Source organism: Ambystoma mexicanum, unplaced genomic scaffold (genome assembly GCF_040938575.1).
Source record: "Ambystoma mexicanum isolate Mex_15411 unplaced genomic scaffold, UKY_AmexF1_1 Mex_scaf69, whole genome shotgun sequence".
Classification (NCBI taxonomy): domain Eukaryota; kingdom Metazoa; phylum Chordata; class Amphibia; order Caudata; family Ambystomatidae; genus Ambystoma; species Ambystoma mexicanum.
This window is the reverse complement of record NW_027182487.1, coordinates 819,767-830,658: the sequence shown is the minus strand read 5'-3', so window position 1 is coordinate 830,658 and position 10,892 is coordinate 819,767. Positions and strand designations below refer to the sequence as shown.

General features: G+C 41.5%; 1 protein-coding gene across 1 annotated transcript; it reads left to right on the top strand.

Moving 5' to 3' along the window:
• The first annotated feature begins 7,637 nt into the window (after positions 1-7,637).
• On the top strand, positions 7,638-8,558 carry LOC138562821 (olfactory receptor 8J1-like). Its single transcript, XM_069642797.1, has one exon. It carries the CDS (start codon positions 7,638-7,640, stop codon positions 8,556-8,558), a length of 921 nt encoding a protein of 306 aa, XP_069498898.1.
• Positions 8,559-10,892: the final 2,334 nt, after the last annotated feature.

Here is a 10,892-nt window from a genome sequence, read left to right as displayed (position 1 = left end):
TATGTGTGTAATAGAAGGTTGCTATGTGCAGAAATGTTGGTTATCTGTTCTAAAACTATTTCATTTTGTAAGTGGCTTTCACTTCCAAAATATTTTCCCTGGATACGGTCGATTTCTTCTTGTAGGTATTTGGGTGTACCATCCAGAAAAGTGTTGTTTAAATTGCCTAATTCTACAGCTGAACTTTTAGCATAGTACAGTTTATACACTAGATTTCTTACATTTGAATGAAGTATTGATATCTTTTGATATCACGGAAGGTGCTTTTGCAAATAGGTCCTGGAATGCAGGCTAATGAATGTCCTTTTAGTCCTGTGTATTTGTGCACTGGAGCGATATCCATATTTTGCAGCACTTTCATTTTGATTTTGTCTTTATATTTCACATACTGATTGAGGAACTGACGTAAAGATTTGAAAGATTTGTTTGAAATGGCACACATTGACCTGCACATCCATTTGTATACTGGATTGTCTGGTTCAGTCGAATGGAGAGGTAATTCTGATTTTTCAGGGGATACTTTTGTAAGCAGTATTTCTTGTTCCATTTCTTGTTACATGATGGTATTGATTTGTTCATACCCTCGTCCATTGCTATGGATGGCAATTGTGTTTGTTTGATTTTGTTTGTATGATTCTTCATTAAAATATGGTTCTGTGGTTGTTGTGTGACTCCATTCACCTCCACAAATATTTAAGAAGTTATTTTTGTTGACATCCTGTTTATTGATACGCTTCTTTTGTAGTTTACTACTAAGTTTTGTTAGTGGTTTCATCCTATTTAACACTAAAATAAATAACTTCCTTTTCAGAAGGAAGGAACTGTCTATGAGAGCTTGTAGGATTAATTTTCTACAGTAGGTTTTAAAGGTCGAGGGTGATTTTGTTCCTCTTCTTATTAGATTCTGAAGGACTCTGTGGCGAAACATTTTTGCTAAAATACTTTTTTTACTATGGGTTCTTGCTACTATATCAGGATTCATAGGAGCATTGTTAGCAGTACTGGTAACCGATTTTTTGTAAAGTGTTTTCTGTTTCGTGCCACATTTTGATAGAGGAGCCAAAGTTTCGGCACTTGAAGCTTCCTTTGTTTTGCTAAATGACTGTCTTAGCTGTTTTGTTTCAACATTCTGTACAAACTCTGCTAGAGATGGATGCTTACTTTGGACACTTTTATTTTCATTTGCTCTATCTGCGTTCCTTTCTATGGACTTGCTTTTTGGTAGTCATTCTTTGGGGTCTGTTGAAAAAAAAGGAGGCATGGTCAGGTCTGTTTTACAATGTATGTGTGATGTGTGCATGAGTACATGAGTTTGATGGGGAAGTTGTTTGTGGTGGTGTGTGAATGTGCATTGGGCAGTTACAATGAGTTGGGAAGGCTATTTTTCCGTTTGCATATTACTACACTGTGCTTCAGATGAGAGTAGTAGAGGTAGTGGTGAGGCAAAGCAGTAATGGTATAAAATTAAAACAACTATTTGTTTTGTAGTACTAACATTCTAAGCCTTCTGTATGTTATTTGTGTTACAAAAACACAGGGATTTGTGTGCCATTCTGTCTGTTATTCTTTGTTTAATACATGGGGATTTGTGGGTAGTATGGTTCAGAAATCAATGTTTTTTTGGTGCGCACATTTCATAAATAACCCACACAGTCTCTTTGAGGAACAGTAAGAATATAAAGGTAGTACTGTACTTACTTTTTTTTCCGGAATGACCAGGTTTCTTTGGATATGTTGTTTGCAGTGTAGATGCTGTTGATTTTCAGGAGAGTAGTCTTCACTGCAATTGTAAAAGGAAGAAGTTAGTAACTTTGTGTGTTTAAAGCAGTGATATTAATGTACACGTTCATTTTGCATCTTTCGTCTGAGTATTCTCCTTTCATATCTCAATACAGTGCATGTGTGCATTTCATTTCACTATGTGCAGCCTTTATATGTTATTTGCAGTACGTTACTTGACCCTGCTTTGCAAAGGAGTACAATTTTCACTTCATGAAATTCCCTTGTTTTTTTAAGCTGTGTTGTCCAAAGCAGAGAGGTTTGTAAGTGGTCGGTCATTAAGTAGATGGGAAAAATTTGACTACTTTCATGTTATAACTACGAAAAATTGAGAGAACCTCAGAGGGAGATGCCACCACAGCAAGTTTCCCGCCTAAATCGGGAGGGTTGGTACGTATGTATAGGTTATGCGGGAGACAGTAAGACGTACTGCATTTTTTTAATGATAAATCGGTAGTCTTGTACTCAAAGGGGAAGCGTTGGTATGCACATTTAGTGGCATTAATTTGTTTAAATAAAATCATAAGGGTCGCACATGTTCTGTGACTAAAACATGCATACCCTTTCTTTGTACTCTTGCATGTGCATATGCATGGAGCTGTAAGTAGAAATCTGCGACATTTCCACAGTAATTTTTGAAGTAGGTGCTTTGCAATGATATGCGACTTGCATTCAGAGCGATAAACAGTTAATTTGAAGTGCAAAACTCTGATGACGGAGTTACATGTTGAGATCTAGAATGTGATTGGTGGATGGTTGTTTGACTGCTTAATTGTGTCCAATGAAGAATGGATTCGCAAGTGATGTGGAAAGGGTAGAAGGACTGGCTAAGAGTTCCGTGCCCCACGGCCAAGGCGCTTGTCCGCGGGTAGGGCGTGCCACATATGGGGGTTCTACAGCAAATCCAGCATGGAAAGGGGACTGTAGGCATCAGCCAATCAGATGTTCACATTGTTCATTTGTGTTGAAAGACAGTGCATGTAGTGAAGATGGCAGGGGTGGAGACAGTCAGGGTGTTGATGCTTGGAGATATTTTTGTCCACGGTTTACAGCACTATTCCGAAAGTAGGCATGTGGCACACAATTTTCGATGTCAGAGAAGTAGAGGAGGTGTGGAGCACTGCAACTGATTGCAATGTTGCGGCGATTCTCCAAGATTGCAGAGGCATGCGTAGGATGACCATTCCACATGTGGTAGCTTTGCACTACGGTGCTTGCCATTTGGGCTACGTGAGTTCACCTACTTTGTTGGAAGATTTGGAACAGTTGGTGCAAGAAGTCATTACCATCTTTCCAACTGCAAAAATATTTTTTTCTGGCTTACTCCCTAGAGGAAAATGGGACAACAGTTCTGTTTTTTGTCCTGATCAAAGCACTGGGAGGTTACCATCAATTGCAGCATGCGTGCTTTCATGTTATGCGCTGATATGTTTTTTTTGTAGCCACGAGAACATTGTTTCCAGTAATGCAGCATATTTTGAAGCAGATGATGTTTCCTTATCTTTTTTGGGAAATTCCATTTTCTTTTGGAATGTTAGGCTTGCTTTGGAGCAGGTTCTGTAATGACTGTCGGCTGAAAGTAAGAAGAAAAGAAATCAAAAACATACAAAATAACAGGTGTCTGTCAGGCATCTGCCCAAAAAAAAAAAAGTCTCTTTTTCAGAGCCCACCTTAAAGGGGAAAAGGGGAATACTATTTAAATGTACAGTCATCACGCTCAGATCCTCTATGTGTCCGCGTACATGGTGGTAGTCTGCAGGCAGCGCGTATTACCAACAGGATTTCTGGGGTGGAGACGCATGTCTCTGGAATTTCTTTGCAATTTGCAATGAAGGAAGGACTTGCGAAGGTCATGGATATGTTTCCAAATTGTCAAGTACTTTTTTCCCGTATTGCACAAAGAATAATGTGGCTGCGTTCTTCTGAATTTGGTCCACAAATGGAGAAAGCGAGGCGCAATGTCAATAAGGCTGTTTGTGCCTTTCTAAGAGATGTTGGCATGTCCTCTTTCCACAATGAAAACATTTTGTTTTGCAGCAGTTTCATTTTTCGCAGAGATGAAGTCCATCTCACATATGCTGACAATCAGATTTTTCTTTGCAATGTACAAAATGCATTGCAACCTTTTTTGGATTCCTAGTCACCTATTTTGCATTCCGTATTTTCGAATCCACAGTTTTTCAAACACACAAAACACCACCAAACGTCTGTTTTCAGAGCCACCACTTACTCGCAGTAAAAAGTGCATTGGTTTTACTCAGCTTGCACCCTCCATTTTTGTGCGTCCTACGACTGTCCGCTGACTTTTTGAAAAATGCGTGGGGCCTACAGCGGTCACTTGATAGTTCCATGGTTAAACTGAGAAAGGCGGCTCTGAAAAGAGCCTTTGTTGTAATTTTAGTTTTTTTCTATTTTTTTTCTTTTTTCACACATAACACACTAGGAGAGGAGGGTAAAGGATGGTAAGGAAGGGACACCAACCACAGGGATACGAAAGGGCAGCTGAGAGAGAAAGATGTATGGTGGGCCTTATTTACGTAGGTAGCAGTTCTTCTGGTGCTCCGTGACCGTAGTCTCAAAAGCACTTCGAAGACTCTCCCCCCTGCAGAGTACTGCATCGCAGTACATACACAATATTCTAACCCTTGTGAGGTAAGGGTCAACTGCATCGTGAATGGCCTGTGAGGCAGCTGGAGGGATGCTCTCTCCCACATGGAGTGTCTCTTGTGGTGAGATGATCGGTCACAGAGGATGCTGTGGAGGAACTCAACATGTTCTTCACATGGTACCACCTTGCGAATGTCCGCACTGTGGAACGACGTTAGGTGTCGCTTCATGGTTGTCGTACCAAAGCTGTACGCACCAGGTCTCCGCGACTCAGCACCAACTTGCACTGGTTACACCTGACCAGGTTTGAACGTGCTTTTGGTACGTTTCCAAAAACTGTAAACAACCGCCACACCCACGACTCCCAGCGAGTGCTTGTAGTGTGGAGTTCCTCCACCTCATTCTCTTCTTCCTCTTCTTCCTCACTCTCTACATCCACACGCGTATTTCCCTCTGCAGGCCCTTGGGGAGGTGGTGGCGGTGGAGGGTTTGGGGGTGGTACTGAGGCTAATGAAGCAACAGCAGCCATGGTTGCCATTAGGGTTGGTCGGCTAATCTTCGCTACAGCAGTAAAGGCAGGAAAACTCACTCTGCTATAGCCAGAAGTAGAATGAAGATGAGCTTGGGGGTCTGGCCTTTTATAGGGGTGGAGGGTGCGCCTTGTGACCATAACGATCACTCAAAAGCGTCGCATAAATTCTACACAATACATTGAAAGGTAGGGCCATTGTATGGGACATGTGAAATGTTGATTTTATACGATAAAATTATTTCCAATGTCTGTATAAGTTCTTTTGAAATGTTGTGGAATCAGGCAAACTGCCCAAATTAGGCCACATGCTCAGCATGGGTGCGGTCACATGATGACGTTGTGAACACATCCGCAAAGGAAATGGGTGCCTGCTGGACACCAAATGCAGAGTAATGGACGTGGGCATGCGCGCGGGTGTTCTACGGACAGTGTTCGGGTCCTGAAACTAATTAAAAGTGCGACACAAGTGAGACGGAAAGTTACGGACAGGCACGATGTTCGCAGTACTTATGGGTGTGGTGCGCATGTGCGTACATAATCTGCTGACTGTACGGCCAGGTACAGTGTCCTTAGGACACCTCCATTTGTTTGACTATGGACAAGCCGGCCACCGTGCCTGTTCTGCGGACAGTTCCATCTTGGCTGCGGAGGGTATGGAAAGGTATAGTGTCCTTTGGACACTCCCATTCTGTTAATTTACAGACATCCCGGACACCCGGTGTGCTCTAAGAACATGTTTTATCTTGTTTGTGACCAGTACGGTAGGTATAATGTCCTTAGGACACCACCATTCTGTTAATTTATGGACAGCTTGAACAGCTGGTGCGTTCTAAGATCAGTTCCATCTTGGTTGCGATTGGTACGGGTAGATGTATTGCCCTTAGAACATCCATATTCTATTGATTACGGCCAGTCCGAACAGGCGCGCTGTCCGCAGACATTTTTACTCTTTTTAAAAATAAAATTTGACCCAAACCATTCCACTACAACTAACATAAAAATGTGTTCAATACACACACATACATCAATGAAGAGAAATACAGGGGGAAGCAGATACTGAAACGAATATAGGGGAATTAGGGTTTAACATGGGCTGGTTGTGAGGGGATTAATTGTGAGGGGATGAAGGGATGGATGTTTCGTCAAAATGTTTATGTTCTTCTTGAGGGTTTGGGGAAGGTTCACTAGGAAATGGAGAAGGGGGGCAGGTACAGGTGGGACAGTGATATTGTATTTTTCCTCTCACGTATTCCTCCACAAATTGCCTTAAACTGTTAAAATTGTCATTTAGTATGTCCATTTTCACTTCTATCCATTTGAGCCTGTCTTCTTGCCCTGTGTCCTTTGTTGGACTTTCTTCTTTTTTTACCTGGTCTGTTAAAAATAAATATATATATATATATATATGTTAAATGCCCATAAAATACTGACCATTCATTTGCTTATGCAGAGAAGTGTGTACCATTATTATCGCTTTCTTCAGACATTTCCCCAATTGGAAAATTCTCCTCCAGCCATTCCAAAGTACTGCACATTTCTGTGTCAAAACAACAGAAATACATTATTTTTTCTGCCCCTCATACAAAAAAGTACACACACATATAAGAAAAATGAAGTTCACTTACTATTTCCTTGTAATTTGTCTTCATTGTACTCTGTGCGTCTACTGTCGCTCCTGACTGCACAGTTTCTGTGAGGTAATTACGTTGGAGGCATATCTTTTTTTTGTTATGGTATAATCCATTTCATTCTACATGGTCATCAAATGTTTGAGATGTGTAGGTTCAATTGGTTACTTATTAGTACTTATAATGTGTTTATGTTTTCTTTTTCAAACTTGTGCATTTTTCATATAACACAATAGTACAATTTCAGGTACCCTCTGACTGTTTCGGTAGTGTTGATTTTGTTCGCGCCCGTCCGTGGACAGGCGCTCTGTCTGTGCCTTTCAAATATCATTAGCGAGGGGGTTCAGTATGTTCTATGATACATGTTTATAAAGTAAAAAATTATAGTACATATCTCCCAAATACACATGATGAAAGTGTATATTCAGTAAAAAACTGTGTTAACGAGATGTTATGATTAAGTTGCACTTCTAAAAACCTGTGAAATTCAGTAAAAAACATTTTGTTAAAGGGAAGTTATGGTTAAGTTGCCCTACTAAAAACCCGTAAAATTCACTGAAAAAACTTTGTTAAGGGGACGTTATGGTTAAGTTGCGCTACTAAAAACCTGTCAAATTCAATAAAAAAAACTTTATAAACATGACATTATGGTTCAAAGTAAAACCGAAAAACCCCTGAAATTCGCCAGTTATGGTAGGTTAAGCAACCATAACTGCCCGCACCACTGTGCACTGCTAACACTAACACCCAGGACATGAAATATGACATCACAAATGTCCAGGGCAAAGGTTGCACCCAGGCAACAGGAGAGATTATAACGTGTCATATTTCCTGAAGAGACATCACATATTGGCTACAAAGAGATATCAGGAGATATCACCAATGATTGTTTCCCACTGAAGTTTGCACCCCCTGCTTGTGTGTGCACTCCTTATGTTCCTAGATGCAACCGTTGATACAACATCCTGAGAAATGTAGAGATAAGCACCCAAGCCCAATCATCTGTTTCAGCAATAATAATGACATTGCTTGTTTATTTATTTTCAGCTCATCTTCAAATCCATCCTAGCCGTTGCTTCATTGTTCATTGAATGGAAGCCGAAAATCTAAGTTCAACCACTGATATCCTGATTGTTGGCTTTTCAGATCTTCCACACCTCCAAGCTCCACTTTTTAGTGTGTTTTTAGTGCTGTACCTGCTTACTCTGAGTGGAAACCTTCTTATTGTGGCAACAGTTTCTTGTAACTCTCAGCTGCACACCCCCATGTACTTCTTTGTCGCTATGTTGTCACTAATTGACATCACATACACCTCAGTTGTTCTCCCTGCAATGCTAGCACACTTCTTTCTTAATGACTCTCGTGTTTCTCTCACAAAGTGCCTCCTCCAGATGAATTCTTTTCTTGCCATGGCAGCTTCAGAGGTTGTTTTGCTCACAGTGATGGCTTATGATCGATATGTGGCCATCTGCAATCCTCTACATTACCCATACATCATGAATCTAGCTGCGTGCATACGGCTGGCTGCGGTAAGCTGGCTTGCTGGTTTCATGGTTGCTTTACCATTCACTGTAGCCGTATCGGGTTTTTCCTACTGTGGCTCACACACTATCAATCACTTCTTCTGTGATGTGACAGCATTGATGAAGATCACATGTACCAGCACTCACATGATTGAAATATTCATCTATACTTTTGGACCATCATTGACACTGGGGTCGTTTATTTTGATCATCATATCGTATGTTAACATTATCTCTTCTATTTTGAAAATCAAAGCAAAGGGAAGGAGATGGAAGGCCTTCTCAACCTGTGCCTCCCACCTGGCTGTGGTTGTTGTTTTCTATGCATCTATCTTTGCTACATATATTCGCCCAAAATCAGCCATGGGGGACAACAAGATCTCCTCTTTGACCTACATCATAATCAGTCCTCTGTGTAACCCCATTATATACAGTCTGAAGAACAGAGACTTTAAAAATGCCCTGAGGAAGAAAAATAATAAATCATAGTCTACAGGAATCAACAGTAATGCACATCAACTATTAAGCAATAAACCCTTGATATGCCAGGCATTACCTGATCGGTACTTACCCCGCACTGAGAGGTTTATTGCTATGGCATCCTGGCATGATTTACCAGGGTGATATTTTTCAGTTCAGATACAGTGTGTTTGCTGTTTCTCAGATTTAAAAAAAACATTCAAAACAGGATGGCCACCATGGAAAAGAGAGAAGGGAACTACACACAGTCACTTCGCCCTTTCCATGTTGGCCAGTTCCAAAGCTGTGAAGCGTGGCTACACTAAGTGTTCCAAGTGCTGGCATATTATGAAGCAGCTGCAGGTAAGAGGGGCAGGGGTAGAGGGTGTGTGGGAGTGGGCAACTGCAGTGGAAATTGGGGGTAGGATGGAATGGAAGAGAGCACAGGAGTTTTTACCTGCTGCCGGGCAGGGAAGATGGCTGCCTCCTGATTTTGAGGAGGATGGGAATGGGGGCTTTCCAAGCTACCAGGTTGAATGGGAGGCTACCTTAACAACTCTCCAAGGTGATAATGTGGCATAATAAGAAGTTCAGTGCATTGGAGAATATTACTCGGATAACCACTGTTGATATTGCTCTGTTTTTCTGTGGTACAATTCCATATTTGCTGTTTTGCCCCAAAGATGTAACTTTGATTGCAGAATAAGATGTGCCATCCAGTAGTGAACAGGGTGTGCACTATGTTTAAGATGTAGTGTTTAATGAATTAATACATTTGAATTGGTTGTGCAAGTGTGTCTTCATTACAAAACCTGTATGAATAATGCAAGGATGTGTTCCTGTCATGCAGCATGAATGTTGTCATAATGTTGCTACTATCCTTAACAAATCAATTCTTAGGTAGCACCCCTGATATATGTGAAAAGGGGCCCATTTTCTTATGCAACAGGCTGATACACCATTCACCCCAAGAATTCTAAGATTATCCACTGCAACAAGAATACAGTAGTCCAGTTGAAGAAATCAAAAGCTTCATCTCAACGTTTAGTGTCTCAAGGGCCGTCACTTTGGAACAGCCTGCTGAAAGAATTGCAGGACCAACAGGACTTCTTGAGCTTCAAAAGAGTTACTCGAGAGGACCTCTGATTACAAGTAATTTAGAGTCGCAGTGAAGTCCACAGTCTGCATAATCCAATGTGCTGTACTCTAAAGCGATTCTGTATAGACCACTTCTTCCATTTTGGATGGCGCGCTATGCATGGTCTTGCAAGAAAAGAGGGAGGGGTTGTTAGCAGGATAGAGAGAGAAAGAGAGAGAGAGAGAGAGAGAGAGAGAGAGAGAGAGAGAGAGATGTAAACCCAGTTTTGTCATTGCTTGCAATCTGGAAGTACCCTAGTCCAGTGAGTGGGTGTGGTTCTAGGTGAGTGGTGGCTTAGAGAAACTTGGGTGTGTTGTTCAGTCAGAAGGGAGAGCCCATGATACAAACCTGGGAGTAAGTGCTGCGAGGCTCAAGCTAGCCACTTGTGTGCAGAGGTATATGTTAAGGCTAGAAAAGTCAGCAATGCTGCTGCTCAGTTAATGTGGTGTCTTGTAGACAGTTGCTGTTGTGTGATGGTAGATTGTGTGAATATTTTAAGGTGGAGAGAGATGAGTGATGGAGTGAAAGGGAGTAAACTGTTGGTCTGGCTTTGTTGGGGTATGGGTGTATTGTCGCTGAATGCAAAGTTTCATTTTTTTTCTTCAGTTTAAAGGATGAAGGGGCTGTCCAGCACTTATACCACAGACCTTTCACCTTTTTACCATGTGTGTCTGAAGGAGGTGGGTTTATTGAGGCAATATGGGATGAGGTGGGGGTAAGGTCAAGTGGTGACGAAGCAGCAGCCACCCGCATTTTGTAGGAAATAAAATTGGTAAGAAATGTGCAGTGAAAGACGAGGTAAAACATTTTTGGCAAGAACCCTGATTCCCTTACTCCCTGAATCTAATCTCCTGTACTTCATAGCCAACATGTTACATGCGGTGCCATTGTATGTTCATGTGAATGTCAATGTGATTCTATTTAAAGGTTGTGGGGAGACCAGCCCAGTATAGTCCCGTGTTCACATAGTGCTTGGCTGATGAGATGTGTGTAGTATGGTGACATGTTTAAGAACCTTTAGATAGAGGACCTCGCTTCTGACGAGTCTACCCAGATTGGGCTACGGTTGCTTGATGATTTTCTCTGCTGTTCTCAGGCCTTTCTCAGTTGAACAGCAAGGATTTCAGGGAGTTTCTGAAGGCCAGGTGAGCAGAAGTCTGAGCAAAGAAATCCAGAGTTTGTTTGAGTGAAAGTAGGAAAAAATCATGCATGCCATGTCAGGATAA

What these genes read in the sequence shown, in the direction of transcription:
- LOC138562821 (XM_069642797.1), top strand. Translation starts at nt 7,638, where the DNA reads ATGGAAGCCGAAAATCTAAGTTCAACCACTGATATCCTGATTGTTGGC.